Here is a 24,797-nt window from a genome sequence, read left to right as displayed (position 1 = left end):
TTCTGGATCGTTTCAGGTGGAATTTTGCTCCACACCTCTTGCATGTGATCGAAGAGGTGATCCAGATCTTCCGGTATGTTTTTACCCAGCCTCTTCTTGAATATTGCCCAGAGGTTCTCAATGGGAGTGAGATCCGGGCTAAGGGCAGAGCCACTTCATTGTTTTGACATTGTTGTCAGCAAGCCAAGTTTGGACAGTCCCGGAAGTATGCTTAGAATCGTTGTCTTGCATAAACATCCAAGACCGAGGAAGGTTCTTCCTAGCATGCGATAGCAAATGAGTATCAAGAATGTCTCGATACCCAAAACGATTTAAATTACCGTGGATTCGAACCAACGGACCCATCCCATAGTAGGAGAAGCATCCCCACACCATGAGACTACCACCGCCATGCTTGAAAGTTTTGAAGCAGTACTTCGGATCAAGAGCACAATTAACAGGGCGCCGAACCAACCTGCGTCCGTCCGACCCCTGTCGATTGAATTTCGACTCGTCTGACCACAAAACCCTGCGCCAATCCTCCTCATCGAAGAACATGTGCTCAATTGCAAATAACACCCGTGCGTTTTTATGCGCAGGTGTTAAATTGGAGCACTTTGCGTGGCACTCGCGCGAGTAGCCCGGCACTGACCAATCTTCGCTGAACTGTTCTCGGCGTCACCGCCAATTTCAGTCTGCCTCGGATCTCTGGTGCCGAGCTAAACGGATGTTTCTTCGATATGTTTACGATCTTACGGTCTTCCTCCGCCGTGGTCTTTCGAGGACGTCCGGGTGACTTGCGCGTTTCGGTTGTCCGAAGCGCGTTTGCCACAAAGGTGCGCGATCGTTCCATCACGAACTCGATCGTTCTGCGCTTAATGCCAGCAGCCGCCATTCGCTTAATGATATGGCGCTGATAATCGGTACAATGTTTACCTCGACCCATTGTTACTAAAATTGCTTGCTTAGACCGTCAAGAACACACTGGTTAAAAACTTGGACACGACTGATGCCGTGCACTGCCTGCGTTCCGCTTTTATACGCGATGAATCACATCGTTGTCGAGCAGCAAAAAAGTGTATTGATAAAAACTATCAATGAGTAAGCGAGTGAGCATCTACCCATTCAAAACCAGAACAGAATACTGCCGCGCTCATGAAACAAAACGCCCATTGAAAAGAACACCTGCGCTCTTGCTCAATGCACACACAAAGTTTCCCATGCGCACACAACGTTCAACGCAGAGATGCACGCATGCCTTTCAATGGCGTGCAAACATAAACAGAATGCTTTCAACGCAATATGAAACCATGTCAAGCTACGTTTCTTCAGACAAAAACCCGCGCACTCACACACACACACACACACACACACACACACACACACACACACACACACACACACACACACACACACACACACACACACACACACACACACACACACACACACACACACACACACACACACACACACACACACACACACACACACACACACACACACACACACACACACACACACACACACACACACACACACACACACACACACACACACACACACACACACACACACACACACACACACACACACACACACACACACACACACACACACACACACACACACACACACACACACACACACACACACACACACACACACACACACACACACACACACACACACACACACACACACACACACACACACACACACACACACACACACACACACACACACACACACACACACACACACACACACACACACACACACACACACACACACACACACACACACACACACACACACACACACACACACACACACACACACACACACACACACACACACACACACAAGCTACGTGGCAAAACAAGTACACGGTGCGATGAAAACACCAGGGTTCTATCTTTATGTCCGATACTGTAAACGCAGCTATATCCTAAGTTTGTTTGCGAACTATGTCATCCACATCATTGGAAACAATGATGCTGTGATTGACATAGAAGTTCTGCGATGTTCATTGTAAATATTATTGTTAAATAGAACCTAAGCACGTTTTTAATAAAACATTTTATAGAAAAAAATACTTACGTTTAATAAATGCACGTGCAGGCGAGTCAGCGATAATAACTCTAACCGAAACAGATATTTTTTTGCCATTCAGAGTCATTTTGTTATCATGTAGCCTATTAAGTTCCTCCACTAAAGGTCTCAGGAAAGGCTCAACATCGGATGGTTTTGAAGTGCCGCAAAATATCCCTACCACCACAACAGGAACATTCGGCATATTGTGTAACTGCATCAGTATAGGCCACATCTGTATAGCGCTGCGATCATAAATGGGTATTCCATCCACTGAAAGATTCAGCTCAAATTCATCTTCTGATACGTCCACGCCACTGTATAAAAATTAAAGAAAATGATAGTAACGTTAGAAATGCATTACTCAATTACTTTAACAATAAATAGTTTACCGGAAATAATGCTGAAAACAACATTCAACGCCTTGGTACCACATTTCACCTCCACCTGGAACCTAAGTTATCTGCTGGCTGACGTTCACCGGAGCTTTCAGTAATGTCCTAACATCCTGCGGAAGAGATGAAAAAGCAAAAAGAGAAGACGCTTTTCGCAGTATTGCAAGTAAACTATTGCTTCCGCTACGAGCAACTTTATTGCGAATCAACCAAGTTCGCAAAGAGTCTCGTAGCTTCGCGCTTTCTGGATCAATTTCCAGACTCGCCTCCTCCAAAAATTCTCCCTCCAAATACTCTTCCTCCAAATACTCTTCGCCGTCGGTATCTTCGTTGTGGATGGATCCTTCATCGCTGATACGGTCATCATCGTCACCGTTTTCGTTCAAATACACCTCTTCCATAGACGCCATAGGCTCTTCATAGGGGTCACTCATAGCAACATCTACAACAAAGAATTAGGGAAGATATTAGTTGTTTTTTTATTTCAGATATTATATATATTATATATAAACATACATTTTTAGTAGTTACCTTCAGCAGATTGCACAACCGGTTACTGGTTGCTCGTTCCGGCGTGATCATTCTGCAGTGCCCACTCTTTCTCAAGCTGTTCTTCCAGCTTTGCGGCTTTCTTATAAAGCAATCCACTTTGCTTTAATTTTTTCGGGAACATTTTTAATTATACCTAAAAAAGAAGAACAAAAAGAAACAAAAACCAACACTCCTCGAAACTTTTAATGTTCTAAACAATAGGATTTAGTTGAACGATTTTTCGAAGAGCAAAACAAATTTAACTAGTTTTGGCGCAACGTTAAATCGTTCAGCAATTGTTTTTCACTATATTAGTCCTAAAACTGTTAAATGTTCTTGGATATTCTGAGTGAAACGTAAATTAATTCGCCGAGCGACAAAGGCAGTGTTGTGACCCAGTCCGCAAAAGCCGAAGTTTTGTATGGGATCGTGTCGTACACATATGGCCCCACTTACGTACCCACTTGCAGAAGAAGTGTAAATGTGGTTTCACGCACACATAGACACCTTCCACCCGAACGATCGCGTTCACACATACTATAAAACTCCGATTTCTTCTGCATCTCACGCATACCAATGTGTTTGCTCCACCCCTTTTTCGGATTGCTTATAGAAATGATGAGGCACACATGTTTACTTTTGCTGTATGCACGCATTCGCATGCGGTTTATTCCACACTTTTTCTCTCCCTTCCAACACGTGTTTTGGCATACTCACACTGTGGAGACGGCAGAACGGTCTCCCCCTTCCAAATTTACCCTTCTTCCTCCTCTCGATCTTTTTTCTTCTTACCGCGTCCGGGGTACCATCAGAGCTGCGCGCTGGCTTTAGTTTTTCCTCCTCTCGTTCTTCCTTTCTCCTACCGCTCCCGGGGGCTGCGCGCGTTTCGACAGGTTCTTAGCGTAATCCAGTGCGTTGTTTTGTGGCTGAGTTGTGCTGAACGCTGTCAATAAAAATGAACCAATAATAAATGCATGTAGTACGTATTACTTTGGATAGTTTTACGTCTATGATGAGAGCAAAACTTACCTTAATATTTTAAAACTGGAAAACAATTTCTTTTCGTCACCCACTTTAAAGATTGTTGATGATGCCAACACGTAGGCGTTGATGAATGGCGCATGCACCTGTAACTTTGAAGACGATAAGCATTAGTTGAATTAGTACATTAAAGCAAATATGAGATTAAGAAACTTACCTCAACAAGTTAGCTAGGATAAATCATTCCACAATGGAAGAAGAAGCAACACTGCGCAAAACGTAAACAAGGAAAGTAGGGACCACAAGAAATCGCACATCACTCCCGCACATCTTTCCACAACGAAAGTTCTGGGCAGACTGAGGATGCCTAAAACCCGGATGAGTGCGATAGCAGAAAAAATCATGGTAGATCGAGAGAGATGGGTAGACTCGGTGTAGCGCAATCCGCTGGTAGATGCATGTGTGTGTGACCAACGAAAGACTTCAGACCCAGCTCCTCGCGTTTTTCATCCATCATTTTTCGTCACACGCACCCACCTCTACACGCGCGGCGGTTTGCTGTCCAAAATCTAGAGAGAGAAGTTCTCAGGGCATCTCGCTTTGGCACACAGAAAAATCTCTGAAAAACTTCTGCTCTGCTACTTGGGAAGGCATCTCATCGAATCGATGAAGCGCGCCAGATCGTCTCATGAGAAAATTTGGCGCTAGCCAGAATGCTCACCATACAAACCTCTGCAGCTCACCATGGCGATGAGAAAGACAATGCTCGCTCAGTATGGGGGAGGCAGCCAAAGGCCAAAGGCAGCGTCTCAGTATGGAAACGTCAAGCTGTCATCGGGCTCGCTATAGTGAGATGCTGTCCGATTGTCATTTGGAACGCTGATTAAACTTACGGTCCATCGCAGTCATTGGGTCGTTCTCGCTGTATGCACGTCTTGTAAGGTCAGTTCTTATTAGTCTGTAGTTACGGAACACTCTAGGAGGGACATTTATGTTGACTCTAGCCAGTAGTTCTGGCGAATCTATCTCACCGACAATAAGTTTGGACAAAAACGTACATTGGGTATCTGGACAGTGATACATTAGCGAGTTTTGTATGACGATCTCAAACACCTTGGCACAAGAAGGCAAGGTGGTTATACCGCGGTAGTTCTCAGCAGAGTTTTTATCCCCTTTTTGTACACCGGAAACATCACAGAGGATTTCCAGGATATCACGTCTCCTAGCAAGTGTGTCCAAACCAAACAACAAACAACGAGTATGATACGATGGTCGAGGGGTTACATTACGCCACGGAGTGAAGTGTAGGACAATACGAGTAACTCTCTTTTGGACAGCTTCTATTCTATTGGACCAAACACTAGAGAACGGTCACCAAACTGTAGAACTAAACTCGAGGATGGAACGAACATAGGACTTATACAGAGTTAACAGGCAGTGTGGGTCATTGAGTTCTCTCGAATGTCGACGAATAAATCCTAGCATTTTGTTAGCTTTGTCTAAAATATCACAGTAATGTTGTCGGAAATCTAGTTTGCGATCCAGGGTGACTCCTAAATCCCTGACCGTATTGCACCGCGGCAGTTGTGTCCCTGATATGCTATAGATATACCTTATCGGACTAGCTATTCTAAAGAAAGACATTGACGTACACTTATCAACAGAAATTAGCAGGTCGTTGTTGATACACCAGTCAGAGAAAACATCAATCGATCTTTGCAGAGAAAGAGAGTCGGAAGTGTTCCGTACGATACGAAACAGCCTAACATCATCCGCATAAAGCAGACAATCTGCTTCCGTAATGGCCAGTGTGACGTCGTTAATAAAAAAACGAGAACAGCAGTGGTCCCAAGTTGCTGCCCTGAGCTATAAAATTTGAAAATATTTGTTTATTTATTACATACTAACTAAAACATTTCACCGTTTTGAAATAACCTTTACTCGGTTGGGCTATCCTTACAGCACAATGAATTGAAGTTTGATACAAGACTAAATTTTTTTAAACCATTTCTAACTTTAGCAAAATTATCAAATTTAATTTAATTTAAAAAAACCATATCACTGTGAACATTTTTAAAGTAAAAAAATGTATTCGATGTTATGAATTTTTTTCTTCAAAAAAATCTGTCAACTTTAAGAAGCTTAAACATAAAAACGGTAGTGATTTGAACCAATTTATGTACAGTTATAGAAACTGCATTAAATTATTTAATTTTCGTCAATATATTCCATCGATATTGGATAACGCAATCAAAAGTTATAACCCTCCAAAGTCGAAGGCTACCTGGATAGCCTACCCGTCCGGCAAAATGAGTGTATTTTTTTGAGTGATCCACGCAAACAATGAGACCCCAAATTTTGAGTGATTCAGGCCGAGGGGTATGAGGAAGTTTGAGGAAGCAAGGAGAAACGCGCTACGATGAGAGTTCGCATTCTGTTTTACACGCGCGCTTCACCAACACCAATACAAATACCGTGCTTTGACGAGCCGTCTGTTAATGTGTGTGTCTTCTTTCAGCGAGCTCATCAACTTGGATCTGCTCGTCACATCGTGTTGTCTCGCTTACACTACAGCATCGAACCATCACTCCCCCCCCCCCTCCTACGCGTACAAAACCACCAGTACAGCGCGACGCTTTGACGGAGATGGTTGTGCGCGTTTTGTTCTAAGTCCCGCGCGCAGTGTTTGTGCGTTGGTGCGCATTTCGTTCCAAGTCTCGTACGCCGGTGTGTTTTGGTGAAGTGTGCAGTGAATAAACAGTGTGCACAGACGCACATGCAGTGCGTGGATCGACAGGTAAGAATTTGCTGAACAGAGTCAACACAGATTGTCGACAAGTTTCCCGCAGCCTGGCTCGACCCGGTATGACGTCATTCGTGAGTATGAAGGATTCTGAATGTGTACTTTAGTGTGTACTCTATGTTTCAATAAAGTATTTAATGTAATAAAAAATGACAGTGTTTGTGTTTAGTTTTAGAATAAGTACATGAAAGAAAGCGAAAAACAACAAGCTTTTGATGTGTTGGTAGCATGGCTCGAAAGAACACAAACACATTGAGAACTGCATAGCGCACCGTGCGTTACGGGTGGGGTGGAGGAGGGCTCGCGCGAAGGAGGGGGGGACATACGGAGCGATGGTTCGATGCTGTAGTGTAAGCGAGACAACACGATGTGACGAGCAGCTCCAAGTTGAGCTCGCTGAAAGAAGACACACACATTCACAGACGGCTCGTCAAAGCACGGTATTTGTATTGGTGTTGGTGAAGCGCGCGTGTAAAACAGAATGCGAACTCTCACCGCAGCGCGTTTCTCCTTGCTTCCTCAAGCTTCCTCATACCCCTCGGCCTGAATCACTCAAAATTTGGGGTCTCATTGTTTGCGTGGTAGTAGCATGGAATATGATGTTTTTGTTGGCAGTGACAGGGTTAATATATGACCTCCGTACATTTTTTTGTGTGGTATATATTAATCAAAGAAAACCGACTGTATTATGCATTTACAAACATTACGATAGCCTTAAAAGCAAAAAATAATAAATAATTAAATACATAAAAATATACAATATTTTACATGAAGGATTGAAGTTCGCTGTGTAAACTACTTGCATGACATGTATGCATATATATATATATATATATATATATATATATATATATATATATATATATATATATATATATATATATATATATATATATATATATATATATATATATATATATATATATATATATATATATATATATATATATATATATATATATATAGCCGGTCTCGTAGTACAGTCGTCAACTCGTACGACTTAACAACATGCCCGTCATGGGTTCAATCCCCAAATAGCCCGCGCCGCCATACGTAGGACTGACTATCCTGCTATGGGGGGGAATCAATTAGTCACTGAAAGCTAAGCCCGCAAGTGGGTACAGGCAGGCCTTGACCGACATCGGTTGTTGAGCCAAAGAAGAAGAAGATATATATATATATATATATATATATATATATATATATATATATATATATATATATATATATATATATATATATATATATATATATATATATATATATACATGTTACCAAATCGAAAAGAGTTTACGGATTCGAATTGTATGTACGATGTTGACAATCGTTTAACGTGTTCGAAAAATAGTGTTACGATGTTGAGCTGGCTTGAGAAACCCTGCATATGACGCAGCAAATAATATTTGTGCTTTTCCAGATATTTCTGGTGGATTCGCACTGTGGTGGGTAGCTTGCTGTAATACACGATCTGGCTTCACTCCGTTCTGTATGTGTTCTGACTATCTGTCATCGTTGTCAGATTATACCGCGCTCTAGCAAGGAGCGGAATAAAGCCGAGCTCTTACAACACATACCACATCTCCCTTTTTTCCGAATAATGAACGATAAATACAATTCCCCAAATTATTTATTTACTATTTGATTTCATCTGATTATTTCACCCAATCTCTTACTCTATGATAGGAACCTAGCGGGACGTTTAATTTCTCGTTTCGGACGGGAGAGTGTTCTCGGTATCTCTTCGGTCGTTGGTTCATTAAAACCTATTCCTTCCTCCTGGTTATCCACCACCGTCTCACAGCCATCCCTATGATCGTCTGGGTCCTTGTACTCTTTTAAGTGGCTCGAATTCCTGTCATATAATTTCCCGTTTTGCTCATCCTGTACTGTTACGCGAGAACCTTGCTTCTCAATTACTTTTGCAATCTGTGGTCCAAAGGGTGTGCTCAGTTTGTTGCCTGGCATTGTATTCCTCAATAGGACTCTATCTCCTACTATTATATCAGACGGTTTAGCTTTGCGTCGTTGATCTTCTGTCACTCTTCCCTTTTCCTTCATACATGTGTCTCTATCCCTGTAATCAGACATTGGTAATGCAGATCCGGTACTAACGTCTCCCAATGATGGTATTTTTGTCCGGATATTTCGGTTGAACATCAACTCACTCGGTGTTTTCCCTGTGGTGCTGTGTGGAGTGGCATAGTACATGGAGAGATACGCCCCCAAATCTTTTTTCCAATCCCCGTTCTGAGCCTGACTTATCTTCTGCCTTTTTAGCAAAGACCTGTTCTGGCGTTCAACCAGACCATTTTCTTGCGGCCAATATGGGGTTGTCTTGTTAAGCAATATTCCTCGCTGTTTGCAATAGTTGTCAAAATAATTGCTCACAAATTGCCTTCCATTGTCGAGTGTTATGGTTCTCGGATAGCCAAGACGCACAAATATTCGTTCAAGTCGTTCAGATGTTTCAATCGCTGTAATTTTCTTAACAATTTCGACCTCTTTGTACCGACTGAAGTAATCAATGATAACTAGTAGATAATCACCAGTTGGTAGTGGGTCCAAAAAATCGATTGCTACATCTACCCAAGGCTTATGTGGTAGTGGCCTTCGCTTCATGGGCTCCGGTTCATGGCTGGTTGGCTGACCAATTGGCAGCCTGAGCAGCTGCTAACCAGTCGAGCAATAGCTTCATCCATTCCTGGCCACCAGCAAGTACATCGCAGCCGTTGTTGCATTTTAGTGCGTCCAGGATGCCCTTCGTGTGCCAGTTCTAGCATTCTTTGCCGGATAGCTTTCGGTATTACTAGTTTGCTACTGCGGACTACTAGGTCTCCAACTGTTCCTAGTTCCAACCGAAATGCTTGGTAAGGTTTCAGTAGTTCATCTGTATAATTCCACGCACCTCTTTCCAAACACTCCTTAAAAGCCCGCATTTCGGCATCATTCGAAGAAGCAATCTCTACCTCTTGCACATTGCACATTGCAGCATTTTCCATCACGCTGCGGATATATACTGTAGAATCTGGATCAAATTCTGATACTTCAGTAGGACTTGACAACCGAGACAGAGGATCAGCTATATTCGTTTTTCCTTTCCGATAAATTACATCATAGCTAAAAGCCTGCAGCCTTAAGACCCAACGCTCAATCCGCAAACAAGGACAAGATGTGGGGCTAAAGATAGCCTCTAGAGGTTTATGGTCCGTTTCCAGCTCGAATCGTATTCCGAATAGATGATTTGGAACCGTTCCACGGCCCATACTAACGCTAGTGCCTCCTTTTCTGTTTGTGCATACCGTTGCTCGGTACTCGTTAGGCTCTTGCTGGCATAAGCTATTACTTTAGGCTGCTCGTTCTGGAACTGAAGGAGGGCGGCTCCTAACCCTACTGGGGACGCATCTGCCACTACTCGGGTTTTTAGATGAGGATCAAAATGGGCTAATCTTTCGACGTTAGAAACTAACCGGATCAGTTCGTTAAATGCTTTGTTCTGGTTTCGCTCCCAAACGAATTCGGCGTTGTTCTTTGTTAATTCGCGTAGTGGGAATGAAACTGTAGCTAAGTTTGGAATGAACGTTCCCACGTAAGTAATTAATCCCAGAAAACTCCGAACCTCTTCACAATTTTTGGGTGGCCGAAAGCTTCTTATTGCTTCAATTTTGTTTAGTGCAGGGAGCATTCCGTTCTGGTTAAAGCGTTGGCCAACGAATTCGATTTCTGTGAGTTTCAAAACACACTTGGATTGATTAAGTAAAATGCCATATTCCTCAATCTTTTCCATCACGTTCTCTAGTGCTAAATCGTGTTCGGTCTCAGTTTTTCCCGTAACTATGATATCGTCGATAAAATTGACGGTGTTTGGACAGTCGACCAAAACTTGTTCCAATATTTTTGGAATTTCTCTGGAGCGCATGAAATCCCAAACATCATTCGTTTATAACGTTAAAGTCCACGGTGGGTGATAAAAGTTGTGAGAGTTTTACTTTCTTCATCGAGCAGTAGTTGATGAAAAGCATCGTTTATGTCAAGGCGAGAAAAGTATTTAGCACCATTCATTCTCCAACGTATGTCTTCTATGGTTGGTAGTGGATGCGTTTCTCGCAAAATTGCTTTATTAACTTGCCGCATGTCTATGCAAAGCAGAATACTTCCACAATCTTTTACAACTATCACCATGGGTGAAACCCAGCTGCTCGGTTCCGATACTTTCTCTATTATGTCTTTAGCGACCAACTCGTTTAGTTTACTATCAACTTTTTCTAGCATGGGCAAAGGCAATCGTCGGAGTCGCTGAGCTACGGGTGTCACCGTCTTATCAATTAGAATGTGGATGCTGACTCCACGAATTGAGGGGAACGCACGAAATGTTTCAACCTGGTTGATTGATTCATGCTGGCTAGGTAATCCAACATATAATACTCCAAGCTGTTCTGCAGTGATTTTTCCCAAAAGTGGTTGTGGACCATTTTTAACTAAGTAAAATTTGGAAACTGTTCGGAGTTCTTTCAACCCGTCCGCAATAGCTATTTCCGCCTCAAACATCGTAATTATTTCTAAACAATCGGTCTGAGCGTATGCCTTGAACTTCCGATCCGGACTCCGTGCCTCGCCGATGATCTTGACTTGGTTATTCCTCATTGACGCCCACGTTCTATCGTCTATAATATTCGACTGGACTCCAGAATCAATTTGCATCTCGATAAGGATACCGCCTACTTTCGCCCAGATCAATTCGTCTGAGTCGTTGCCGAAGATACCATCTCCACTAATTCGCACTCAAGAGGTTCATTTTCGTCATCCTGGATTGCGTGAATTTTCCTTGCAAACTTTGCCGTTTTCTTATTTGGTTGAGTAGCATACAACAGCGAAATGACCTCGCTTGCCACATTTTGCGCACGTTTTGTCTCGTGCCGGGCAAGATTGTTGCCCATGGGTACGACCACAGAATCGACACAATGTTTTTATATGATGGATGTGTTGGTTATCTATTTCAAAAGATTTACTCCTACCGCTTATTTGTTCGTTGGCAACTCGGGATGTTTCATACGAATTTATTTGTTTAATGACTTCGTCCAGAGACAAGTTTTTTTCTTGCAGAAGTTTGACTCGCAAATTTTCCGGTACAAACTGAAGTACTTTGTCAATGATTGCAATCCCTGCACTCTCTGCCGCAGTTGCCCCGAAATTGCACTTGGAGCCATGAGCTTGGGCACGCATTAAAAATTTCTCTAGCGTTTCTTCCGGCTCCGGTTTCATTGACCAAAACAAAAATCTCTCGTGTGCTTCGTGTCTTTGTGGAGCGAAATATTCATCCAATTTAAGAATAGCAATCTCTTATGGGTCTACGCCCTGGTCTACGTCCGCCTCTGCATCTGCATCTGGAATGCTGAAAATATTTCTTGCAGCTCGAGAGAACCACAAGTTAAAAGTAAATTCTTTTCCTCCGTTCCGTCCACTATCTCCGCCGTACGCAACCAAATTTCGAACCCCCGTTTCCACGTCGTCCATTTTGTTCACCGCTCGGTTAGGGGAACGCCTGCTAACGACAGTGGTGGTAAATTCCCAAATAATTTGTTTGGTTCCATCGCTGATTCCCTGAAATGAAGCAGGTTGTGAATACGATCAAGTATTCTATTAGTTCACTCTTTCATGACAGATTCATGACTCTTTCCCGAGTCATAACTCTATAAATATCGAGTATTTCCTTTTTCCTCGCTCTCTAGACGCGCATTTATTAAATTCTCTTCCTTCCTCTTCTTCGCTTTTTTCCGCTCTCTAGACGCGTACTTATTTGATTCTCTTTCTTCCTCTTCTTCGTTTTTCACTACCGCTTCCAGACACGGCTCATTAAAGGCATTTTCAATTCTTTCATCCGCTTGCAAGACGCGGCCTTGCTGTTTTCGAGACACAGCGCTTTTTATAGATCTTATAATTTTGCCTTTCGCTTCCATAACGCTTCACTGCTGTTTGCTTGACACAGCTCTTTCTACACATCTCTTTTGTTTTTTTTTTTCTCCCGAGGCGGCCATTCTGTTTTCTCGACACAGAGCATTCACTTCACTTATCCTTTTGTCTTCCTTTGTACTCCGCATAACCCAAGCCAGCACTAACACTATGACGCTTTCAACGCATTATTTCATTTCTGCTCTTAATCATTCTTTTCCCCATTTCTTTCGTCCTTCTCTGATAACTTACCCTATTTTATTTCAATTCAAATGCTTCAATCTAGTGTTGCAAATATGAAAAAAGAAAATTAATCCTGTCCTCGTCGCCAATTTGTGGTGGGTAGCTTGCTGTAATACACGATCTGGCTTCACTCCGTTCTGTATGTGTTCTGACTATCTGTCATCGTTGTCAGATTATACCGCGCTCTAGCAAGGAGCGGAAAAAGCCGAGCTCTTTCAACACATACCACACACACTATTAGGCCGAAAATACACGGACCGGAATTTCGCGGCCGCGGAATTCCGCCTGCGTATAACAGATGTATAACAATCAAACTGTCACTTTTCCGCGCCGGCTATCCCGGTTGCTGTTTCGCAAAGATACCCACATGCAGTATTTCTGCGGTTTCGCGGCAGGAAAATTCCGTTGTCATTGCGTTATTGTGTACCGTTTGAAAAGGTAAACATTGTGCACTTCGAATTCTGTTGCCTTAAATTTGAGCACATCAAGACGGAAAATGGGTAAATATTGCATTTCAAAATATAATTACAGGATAAAGAATTTTGTGCTTAATTTCTAGATATCAAACCAGCAATGAAAAAACGAAAGAAGGTATGTCAAAGGATGATATTATGATGGGGGTTTCGAGAGCCGAAAAAGGGTCCGGGTTTCAGTGACCGCCAGTATTGGTCGACGTCGCAGTGTTCAGGCAGGAACGTAGAAGTGAATCCTGATAAATGCGCAGTGTTTTATAACACACAGGAACGAAGCGCGCGCGCCATGTTTATGACCATACAAAGTAGTCTACTGCATCCAGCAACTAGTCAACTGCATCTAGCAACTAGCAACTAGTAGGAAGACGAATAATTGGTTTGCGCGGAAGTTATTGACTTAGTGCGTTAGGCCGCAAATACACGACGCGCGTTTCCGCGGGCGCGTTCAAACGCGTATAACAGTTCCGCAGAGATATCCAGCATGAGCATCTCTGCGTTTCCGCGGTAGCGCGTTCGAATGACATTTCATTTATATGGCTGGATTGTTATACGCGTTTCCGCGGGCGCGGAAACGCGCGTCGTGTATTTGCGGCCTTACGTTTGCACCAGGAGAAAAACTTAGCCAGGATGGCTTTTAGTCGAAGATGGCTCTTTCTAGCTGACAGATTTGAAAAAATTGCTGTGGCAGCTCGTTTCGCTTTTTTAGAGGCAAGCAATGTGCGGTCACCCCACGGAGGTTCGCGATGGGGCTGTTTAATAGGAGCAGATTTCCGCAACGCGGTTCTCATGAAATCTGTGAAAATGTTCGTAGCATGGTCGAATGTATAGTTTGACGATTGAAATGATTGATCAAAGGAGAAAATTAGTCTCTAGACTTCAGTAAGGTCAGTGCGTGAGTAATTGAACCTTATTTTCGCAGCAGTGGTATTGGCAGTAGCTGGAGCTCGCTGGCACGTATAGGTCAAGAAGTTGTTGTGAGTTACCGTAATTGTTAAGCTGGCAAAGCGCATTCTGGTGCAGTCCATAAACGAATTGTATACTAATGATTTATGTTGTGCTAGCAATTTGCTGCCAATTAACGGCAAGAGCTGGATTTGTTTAACCAGGTCTCAGCGAAACAGAACAATGACTCTCCCGAAAAAACCCTTTATCGAAACGGCTCTGTTGGTGCGTATGATCCGACAAATATTCTCACAAAAATGTTCTCTTTCCAGACGATCTACATAAGTGATGAGGTTGTGCTTGCGTTTATCGATTGTGTTTTTCGGCATGAGGCGGTCTGGAACCGGCAACATCCAGAGTACAAAAATATTCATCATAGAAATGATGAGTGGAACGACATCGCAGCAGAAATGGACCAACCAATCGATGAACTTAAAGAGAAGTGGGCATCGCTCCAATCCATTTACCGGAAGTACCGCTCAAAATTGAACCGGAGCATGGTAACTGGATCTGGTATGTATTTTTTAAGTGAAAGTAATAACAATATGTTTATGATGGACATTTCATATCTTATTTTCAGGAGCTGATGAAATTGATCACCCACGGTGGTTCGCTTTTGCTGCGATGTCGTTCTTAGACGCAACGACTGATTGTGGAAATACCGTTAACACCGTAAGTTAAAATTATGAACAAGGAAAAAGGTTTTTGGATATGGTTTGAGTTATATTTTTATTTTACATATTAAAAAACATGTTAAAAGGCAATCACTCTTTTATAGCCAATTAGTAGTATCTCTTTATTCAAATTCAATTGTATGATTATTAAAAATTTCATTATAAAAATTAATTGTTGAATTCAATTTTCTTGTAAATAGTTTGCAATATGCATCCGAATTTGCAACATATTCAAATTAGGTCGCGACCTGTTTGTTTCGAGTGCACGCATGTTATTTATTTCCTCTTCTTCATTGGAAAGAAATTGACGGTTATCCTGACACCGTACATCCTCATCTCTTCTTATGAAATTATGTAAATAATTAGAAGCCAAGATAACTTTTTCGCATTTTCCTGACGCAGTTCGATAGGCTTTCTTAACACTCGAAACCTTCCACAGAGTATCCCGAAAGCCATTTCTACAGACCGCCTGGCAGTTGAATGACGAAGATTAAAATTACGCTCTACCGATCCTCTTTCCGTGAAGCCACTGAATGGCCTAAGGCAGTATTTTGTTAGAGGAAAGGCTTTGTCGCCTAAAAGCATATAGGGGACGAGGATGCGAGATGTTTGGTACAATGGTGCAGGGCTTGGTATTCCCAATTCATTTCTTTCAAGCTTTTGTGAAGCATTGAGTTTTTAAAACCCCTCCATCAGATATTCGACCTTTTGCGCCAATGTCTGCATACATAAAATTACAGTTGGCATCAACTACACCTAGCAGAACGATGCTAAAATGCCTTCTGTAATTAAAATAGTCGGTTCCACTATGTGGAGGAGACTTTATCATAACGTGTTTTCCATCAATTGCTCCGATTGCATGTGGAAAATTCCATTTGTCTTGAAAGCCTTGCGCGATTCGTTTCCATTCGTCGGAGCATGTGGGTAACTGCGAAAAGAAAAAAGAGAAATAAAACAAGAATGTAATCCCAATCAGAAAGTGTCAATCAATATTTAAACTAAAGTATCTTTTTGTTTAGCTTTCTCATTTGGAAATAGAGGTGTTGGACGAGGCCCTCACACCTTCTCCAGGACCGTCGTGTGTGCCGTCACCGCAGCCTGGACCGTCGCGTGTGCCATCTCCGCGACCTGGACTATCGCGAGTGCCGTCTCCGCGACCTCAACCATCGCGAATGCCGTCTCCGCGATCAGGACCGTCGCGTGTGCCATCACCTCGACCTGGACCCTCGCGTGTGCCGTCACCGCAACGTGGACGGTCACATTATGCCACACCGCCTCGTCCATCTACTCCGCCAAATGTAGCGTCAAGGCGGTTTAAAAGGCGTTAGCAAGAGGTTAATCTTGCATACAATGAGGAGGTGGTTGCAGCTTTGCGGACGGTGGGTGATGCCTCAATCAAACTGGCCAGCCAGCTCAAAAACCCAACCGATACAGTGGATGGTCAGCTGTCCGGGATTGCCCACATCATTCGAGATTGGCCGCTCGAAAACCGGATGCGATGCCTAATGCGCATACGCATGGTGGTCCAAGAGGAGGAACAGGAGTATTTCCAGGAAATTTTCGGATACCAGGTGAGGCGATAGAATAGGTAAGAAGAGAAGTCGTGGTTTTCAAACCCGTTCTTTAAGTTAGCAATCGTTATTTGTACATAGCTAGATATCAGCGACTTTGGCATGTAAACTAATAAATTTTCTTTTCTTTTACAGTTTATGTAAAGCGGCGCTTTCTCCAGACGTGAATTAACATGTTTTAAGTTTAAGTAAAGTTAAATGCATTCAATGCAAAGACATGAATTATATATTATTATATGAAATATACTATGAATTATTGAATTTAAATTCCAATATTTTCATCATAGTTAGTTCACAGACTTAGACTTTTATGCATGCAAGAAACTCTCCAGCGTCTACATTAGACCATTAACTTACAAGTAACTCATATACCGAGCAGTTTGCTCATATACGGAATTCCCTTTCTTTGCACTGACCTTGGCTACCGCTTACAGCATCCATCTTTAAAGCCGCCACGTTCCTAATTCGTAATCAGCGTTCTCATACACAAACCCCTTAACAATTTCAAAATATTGACTTATATTTGTTATAAGCACTCGATTAATTATCTTTTTATCAACTGATTCCAACGTCTTCAAGATCTACCCATCCCACAGTTAGTTTCGCTGCAGAAATATACTTGTAAAACAACAGATCAACATGATGATTTTTCTTTGGGTCTTACCTTTACCTGCTCTCGAAGGACTTCCACAAGACAGTCACACACTTGCGGTACAAATTGACCGATTGCCTGTGCTGAAATCTAAAACAAATTTGAATTAAATAACAAACAAAGACAAAGTATATTTTGGAGAATAAACAAAATTCCGACATACCCGGAAGGCGTATTCAAGGGTTTTGTATGAGTCTCCTGTAGCCAAATACCGCAAGGTAATTATAAGCTTGTCTTTGGCTGACTAACTTAAACGTATATTCGTATCCATTCTTTGAATCTTTGGACCGATTTGCTTAAGAAGGTAATCGAAATCGTTTCTAGACAATCTCATAAAATTAATTATGGTATTATCCAATTCTTCTTCCAAAATAGACGCTAGCAACCGACTCGCTTGCTCATCCCTTTTGCGAAGCATTGGGCGCATCCATTCTCTAGCTGGCGGAGCTTGCTGAAGCGACATCGTATGCAAACGAATGAAATTTGCCCACGCACTTGTCCATCGTAATGCAGCTGCTCTTTTGCACGAAACATTGTTAGCTTATAATAATTCGGAAGTGAGTTGAGAGTAAATTAGGTTCGACTCGAGTAACAGCGTTGCTCAATATTTGTAAACAAACGTCCAGGTCGGGTCAAATTTCTGTAGGTTATTGATTGTCAAATTGCAGTTATTGACATAACTGTCCTACAGGAATTCCGCGGCCGCGAAATTCCGGTCCGTGTATTTTCGGCCTTAGAATTGTTAAACAACAATTCGTTGGGTGTAAATTTCGTTGCCGTATGCACGCTATTGTTGTAAAGGGTAGCAGCAATCTTTGTTAAAAATCTTGTATCTGCTCCTTCATACTTATACTTATTTGTATTAATGATTTCTGTTATTGTGCAGTGTGTTTTTTCAATTTGCCCATTCGATTCTGAACAAGATGCATATTGTAACAAGACTCCTAACGACGACAAAAAACTTTTTAGTTGGACAGACATAAACGTGGTCTCATGGTCTGTTATGATTTCTTTAGGCAATCCTTTGATTGAAAAATAAGTAGCTAACTTCTTTTGAACTTGTACTATGTTCTTGTTTTTAAGGTACATCATTTGTAGATGTTTTGTAAATGGATCAATGATTGATAAGAAACTACACTTATTAATGATATAAATATCCATATGAACGCGATCTAATGGTTTATGGGCAATCGGTCTGGGTGAAATTTTTATATTGTAAGGCTTGCGTTCGTACTTATGACTACTACAAATTTCACAGCTGTTAACATAACTTCTAATCATTTTTAGCATGCAGGGAAAGAAATATGATCGCCGTTACTGATATTCTACTTCACATATACCTCTATGGGCTCTGTCATGCTCCGATGTAACGAGAAAATTTTGTCTATCAATGCTTGTTACATCTTCTACCATAATGAGCTTTTGTGAAATTATGACTACGAAATGTTTCCTGAATCGTTTGCATAAGATTTTCTGCAGCAAAAATAGCGGTCTGCTTTCCGTTGTGGTACATGCTTAAAAACCAACTGACATTACTTGAATCGAAATTGTTCTGAGTGATAACAGTTTTTTGCAAATTTACAAATGGTGTTTCTTTAACAATCGCATTTGTGTCTCCTAATTTGAATATAAGCTGATTGCGATACAAATTTACAGGTCTTGTTGTGTAGTGAACAAAGTAATCGCCGGATATATCCCCAGAATGAATCGTTTCGCTACTTCGGTTTGTTCCACTTCTTGGAGAGTCTGAAATGGAGGAAGCATTACTTACTTACTTATCAGGCACTACAACCGCTTTGCGGTCTTGGCCTGCCTCAGGAGTGTCCGAAACCGCTCACGGTCTCGCGCCTTCGTCTGCCAGTCCGTTATCCCGGCCTTAATGGCGGACGCCTCCACGCCATCTTGCCACCTCAATTTGGGCCTACCACGCCTCCTCTGTCCTTGTGGACGGCCTAAAAAGACTTTACGGGCTGGGTCGTCCGTTTCCATGCGTATAACATGACCAGCCCACCGGAGCCTGGCGAGCTTTATACGCTGTACGACAGTGAGGTCGCCGTACATCTCGTATAGCTCGTCATTATAGCGGCTCCTCCATTGTCCTTCCACACATCCTTCTGAGCATCTTCCTCTCGAACGCGGCTAAGAGGGTTTCGTCAGATTTGGACAGTGTCCATGTCTCAGAGGCGTATGTGAGTACTGGTACTATATAGGTACTATATAGTCCCAGCTTCGTCCGTCGCGACAGGTTCTTTGAGGTGAACTGATTTTTCAGGTTGTAGAATGACCGGTTGGCAGCCAGCATCCTTGCGCGCAACTCAGTTTCCATGGTGTTGTCGTTGCTGACCTTTGACCCAAGATAAGTGAATTGTGGGACGACTTCAAAAGTGCGTTCACCTATCTGCACGTCACGCCTACGTAGATTCTGATTATTTGTTGGTGGGCCCGCTGATGTTGCCACCATCAGTTTGGTCTTTGCCTCGTTTATCTGCAATCCGAGGCTCTCTGCCGCCTGCTCGATCCCTTGGTAGGCTTCTGCTACATAGGAGAGCCGCAGACCAATGATGTCTATATCATCAGCGTATGCCAGGATCTGGGTTGACTTATAGAAGATGGTTCCCGTAGTCTCCACCCTCGAGTCACGGATGGCCCTCTCTAGCGCCAAGTTGAATAAGAGACAAGCAAGCCGGTCCCCCTGGCGCAGACCTTTGGTGGTAGCAAAAGGTCCTGAGAGTTTTCCATCCACCCTCACCTGGCATGTGACGTTGGTCATAGTCATTCTAACTAGCCTTATCAGTTTGGCCGGGATTCCAAAAGAGCTCATAGCGTCATACAGTTTTACCCTGGCTATGCTATCATATGCGGCTTTGAAGTCAATGAAGAGATGGTATGTGTCGTGTCTGTATTCAGCCATCTTCTCCAAGATCTGCCGCATGGTGAAGATCTGATCAGTGGTTGATTTTCCGTTTCGGAATCCTCTTTGATAGTTTCCTACTATCTCTTCGACGTGCGGGACAAGGCGATCCTGAAGGATCAGGGAGAATATTTTATAGGCAGTATTCAACACCGTAATACCCCTGTAGTTGTTGCAGTCCAACCTATCTCCCATCTTGTATATGGGGTAGATGATGCCGAGATTCCAATCACAAGGCATCGATTCGCTATCCCACACCTCAGTAACAATTTGATGAATCTCGTTTTCTAGTCGTGCACCTCCATTCTTGACCAGTTCGGCTGCAATTCCGTCGGTTCCGGGTGCCTTGTTATTTTTCAGCCGACGGATAGCCTTTCGTGTTTCTTCTATGCTAGGTGGCAGTAGCATGAGACTATCTGCTAGTGGCGCTTCTAGCTGTTCGTTAAACTGGTCGTTGAGTAATTCATCAAAGTACTGAGCCCACCGCGAGAGGACCTCTGGCTGGTTACTGACCAGATCTCCATCCTTGTAACGACAGCAAGTTACCTTAGGTACAACGTTGTTTCGGTAACCTGCTATCGCTTGGTAAAACTTTCGTGTCGGTCCGTACGCCTCTCTGGTTTGCTCGAGTTCCCGCATGTTTTGCTCTTCCAAAGCATGCTTCATGGAGCGGTGAACTCTTTTCTCTTCGCGTCTGAGCCGTGAATATTCCTCTGCGCATGCCCGAGGAAGCATTGATATCTCGTATAGATTTGTCAGGGTCAGTCCTCCTGCTCAATGCATCTTTAGTTTTTCCGCAACGTACCACATTAGTTTTTCCTTCTTTGTATTTAACTTCATAGTCGAAGTTTTCTAGCTCTAAACGCCAATTCAGTATTTTCGAATTTTTGAAAGATGTTTTTATAAACGTAAGAGGTTTATGGTCCGTGATTAACGAAAACTTATCCCGTAAAGGTAGGGCTTAAACTTTTTAACCGCCCAAATTATAGCATGGCCCAAATTATCTCTCTGTTGCTGGATAGTTGGATTATGTACTATTCAGTGTTCTACTAGAAAATGCTATAGGCCGTTCGCAATTATCTTGAACATGGGACAAAACCGCTCCCAATGCAAAGTTGCTTGCGTCTGTAGTGAGAATGAAGGGCAGTTCAAAGTCCGGATAAGCAAGGACTTGATCAGAAGCAATAATATTTTTTGGCTCTTCATATGCCTTTTTATAATCTTCCTCGTCATACGCTACTTTAGCACCTTGCTTTAAACATTTTGAAAGGGGTCTTGTTAATCTAGCATAATCTTTCACAAACTTACGGTAATAACCAGTAAGCCCTAGGAATTGTTTGATTTCCTTTTGATTCATAGGTAGACTCCAATCGAGGATTTTTTAAATTTTACCGGGATTAGGTCTTATTCCATCTTGAGTTATTAAATGACCTAGGAACTCTGTTTCTCTTTTCATAAATTCACATTTGTTTACATGAATTTTTAAATTACAAGCTGCTAATCTTTTCAACACTTTATCCAGGTTTTCTAAATGTGATGTTAAATTATTACCAATTATAATAATATCGTCTAAGTAGACAAAACAAATCGATCCTATGTATCCTCTTAGTACATGGTTCATTGCACGTTGAAACGTCGCTGGGGCATTTTTTAACCCGAACGGCATCCTCGTGAACTCGAAATGTCCCTGAGATGTCGAGAAGGCCATTTTTTCGCGATGTGCAGGGTCCATTTCTATCTGGTGGAAGCCAGATTTCAGATCTAATGTCGAGAAGTATGTAGATTTTCCCAAACAGTCCAAGATTTCCTCTATCTGGGGAATAGGGTATTTATCATTAATAGTTTTTTCATTCAGTTTGCGAAAATCTATTACGACTCTTATTTTCCTTTTTTGTGAAGCATCCGGTTTTTTGGGAACTACCCAAATGGGAGACGAATATGGACTATTCGAGGGAATAATTACTCCATCTTCGAGCATTTCCAAGATTTGCTCTTCTACGTCTTTTTTAAAATGATTTGGAAATCTATAAGTTTTGCTGTACGTTGGCTCATCGTCTTTAGTTATGATTTTATGTTTAACTGCGGTTGTTGAAGAAAGTTTTTCATTACTCTTAAGGAGTACTTGTTGGTTATTCAATATTACATCAAAAAGATTATCTTTTTCATAAGGTGTCAAATGGTCCGACCTTATCAAAATTTCTACTGCTTTTTTGTTGAGTGGCTCATCGACCTTTAATGGAATGGGGTTAATTGTTTCAAAATTATTTACATTTAGATGAAAACTGTTTGTAATTGTTGGTGCAATATGGGATTGGCTTATAATATTTACGATGGACTTATTGTTTTCTGATTTGTAGAGCCCAGGTTCTATTATAAGATTATTACAGAGTAATTAATGGCATGGAACAAACCAATCACCATTTTCTAAAGTGTCGATTGTAACTATGTGATGGAAAAATTTGTTGGTTGGAAAATATTTAACAAATGGAATAATTTTACCAGCGATAGTAACTGTTTCGTTGCTATAGTAAATTATAGAATTGCATCTAGCTATATATTGCGATCCAATAATTCCATCAAAAATTTATGGAAATCATATTCATAGTACATTTGATTTGGCAATTCTGGTCCAAGCAAATTTATTGACCCTTTCTGTGAAACATTATGGCAACCTGATGCATTTTTTATTACGGTATTAACAGGTTCTAATGACTGAATTATTAACGGTTTCAAAATATTCTTATTTGCACCACTATCCAAAGTTTAGGATTTAAATTAACTAAATTAATTAGGTTAATTTAAACCGTTGAGAAGTTTTAGGATGTGTCCCTGTTATGTATGGAAGAAAATCTAAATCGGTAAAGTTGTTTCTACAGCTTCCCAAAAATTTACCAAAATATCATCCTCCTCATTTTCAAAATTTCGTGGGCAATTTGAATTTAATGTTTCGGTTGTATTCAAATTTTTTTGATTCAAGGTTAATCTTGTTCTACTAGACTCAGTTTCCATTGGAACTGGAGAATCCCTATTAGAAGAGTGCACGTTTCTCGTGTTACGGCTCATGAAACTCGATGTCGAAGCTTGATTTGTCATCCTTGGTCTATTTGCGTTGCCATCAAATCGCTTCTGCAAACCTTCATTGTGTGAAGTGTAATGCTTCGCTTCGGTCACTTTTCTAACATTTGAATTTTGTGCTGTGGACTCGTTGGATTTCAGCTTGCATAAAAATGCATATGCTCCTTCCAAATCTTCTGGTCGTGCTGCTTGTACATAACCAAAATATGGTTCCTGTAACCCTGCAATAAATGCAGCTAGGCTTGTTTCGCCAATGAAGTGGTTTATAGCTGACCAGCTCTCATTATATTTTTCGTTTTGCCTTGCTATTTGCTTAATTTTTTGTATTAATTCCTTTGTCTGCATGTAATAGCCTTTTAAATTGGTACTATTGTTCATTTTATTATGCCATAATTGGCACATGTGCGTTGATAGATCATATCTATCGCTGAAAGTTTTTTGTCAAAATCTCTTTGATATCTTGAAAATCGGTAGGGTTACCTTCTAAGCACAATGCATCTTTTGCACGCCCCTGTATTTTGTTGCTTATAGCATCCTCATACATTTGGTAAACGGCATAATGCACGTTTCCCTTAAAAATGTTCAGTGCGTTCTCTGCTGTTTTAAGCCATGCAAAAAGCTGTTTTTTGTTTCCATCGTACACAGGGACTGCCTTTATCGGGTCTGGGATTTTAAAAAAGGCATCCAAATTAACGCTAAGGTTAGTGCCCTGCGCTACGCTACTCGCTACACTACTACTAGCCTGCTGAGTATTACTATCAAGTGTGAGTATTTTTTGAGACTGTTGCTCGTGAGAGACAGCGAGAGTCTGTACGAGATGCGTAAGCTGCTCAAGTTGCGCCTGTATTTGTTCCATGTTATCGGTTAAAGATAAGCGCTCGAGAGGAATATCAACGTTGGTGGGCACGTATGAGAGGCTGCCGGAATCGTTCGATATTGAATCTGTATCCGAACAGAAAGCCTCAATGGTTGAATTTCTCCACGTAAATGCTTCGGTTATAAACGTCTCACTAAGAACACGTTTTTAATTTTTCAAATTTAAGAGATCGAATAGTTCTATTTTATAGTGACTATCCGAAACACAGTAGCAAAAGTTTTTCTATCTCTGTCACTCAGACAAACAAGAGAAATTAAAAACCAAAAGTTTGCTTACCTGTGTGTTGGTGTTGAAGAACACGTGAGGATCCTAACCTCAATCCGACGTTTGGTGATGAAAAAGCGAGAAGAGGATGGTCCTGTCGATGACAGAAAACGGCGTTGCCACAAATCGTCCGCACTTTTAAAATTGCACGGAGATGAATACGTAACCCTATCTTGTAGTAGCTACAAATCCGGACAAACTACGTAAGCGTATTACGGCTCACTAGCACTGTTTTTTTCCTAATCAACGACTACCGTTGTAACGACAATTACAAGTCGTGGGTGTTGTGTTTGTGTCCTTTCTCTTTAACAATCGGGATAATAATGAATCTATTGAGGAGCCTGCGTTTATCATCAAACTGACAGTGCAACACGTCAGTTGAATAA

At 41.8% G+C, this 24,797-nt stretch overlaps 1 protein-coding gene and 2 long non-coding RNA genes across 5 annotated transcripts; 1 reads left to right on the top strand and 2 right to left on the bottom strand.

Moving 5' to 3' along the window:
- Positions 1-1,887: 1,887 nt before the first annotated feature.
- LOC120906035 lies at positions 1,888-4,544 on the bottom strand. Of its 3 annotated transcripts, none has more exons than XR_005740001.1 (6): positions 4,198-4,544; positions 4,029-4,132; positions 2,985-3,942; positions 2,466-2,910; positions 2,083-2,390; positions 1,888-1,999 (listed from the first exon to the last, which is right to left on the bottom strand). It is a non-coding gene; the product is annotated as an uncharacterized LOC120906035 (long non-coding RNA). The 3 variants fall into 3 exon arrangements; XR_005740002.1 differs by having other exon boundaries at positions 3,000-3,942; XR_005740003.1 differs by having other exon boundaries at positions 4,029-4,126.
- Positions 4,545-14,672: 10,128 nt separating this feature from the next.
- On the top strand, positions 14,673-16,631 carry LOC120905907 (putative uncharacterized protein DDB_G0290521). Its single transcript, XM_040317230.1, has 3 exons — positions 14,673-14,900; positions 14,968-15,059; positions 16,081-16,631. The coding sequence occupies exons 1-3, from the start codon at positions 14,798-14,800 to the stop codon at positions 16,387-16,389; spliced, it is 504 nt and encodes a 167-aa protein (XP_040173164.1). The 5' UTR covers positions 14,673-14,797; the 3' UTR covers positions 16,390-16,631.
- Positions 15,754-24,523, bottom strand: LOC120906096. Its single transcript, XR_005740025.1, has 3 exons — positions 24,424-24,523; positions 17,297-17,374; positions 15,754-15,989 (listed from the first exon to the last, which is right to left on the bottom strand). It is a non-coding gene; the product is annotated as an uncharacterized LOC120906096 (long non-coding RNA).
- Between the last annotated feature and the right edge of the window lie 274 nt (positions 24,524-24,797).

Source organism: Anopheles arabiensis, chromosome 2, assembly GCF_016920715.1.
Source record: "Anopheles arabiensis isolate DONGOLA chromosome 2, AaraD3, whole genome shotgun sequence".
Lineage (NCBI taxonomy): Eukaryota > Metazoa > Arthropoda > Insecta > Diptera > Culicidae > Anopheles > Anopheles arabiensis.
This window is presented reverse-complemented; position numbering and strand designations above follow the sequence as displayed.

What these genes read in the sequence shown, in the direction of transcription:
- LOC120905907 (XM_040317230.1), top strand. Translation starts at nt 14,798, where the DNA reads ATGGACCAACCAATCGATGAACTTAAAGAGAAGTGGGCATCGCTCCAA. An exon ending in GAGCATGGTAACTGGATCTG is followed by an intron (nt 14,901 to 14,967) that starts GTATGTATTTTT and finishes TCTTATTTTCAG; the next exon opens with GAGCTGATGAAATTGATCAC. An exon ending in GTGGAAATACCGTTAACACC is followed by an intron (nt 15,060 to 16,080) that starts GTAAGTTAAAAT and finishes CTTTTTGTTTAG; the next exon opens with CTTTCTCATTTGGAAATAGA.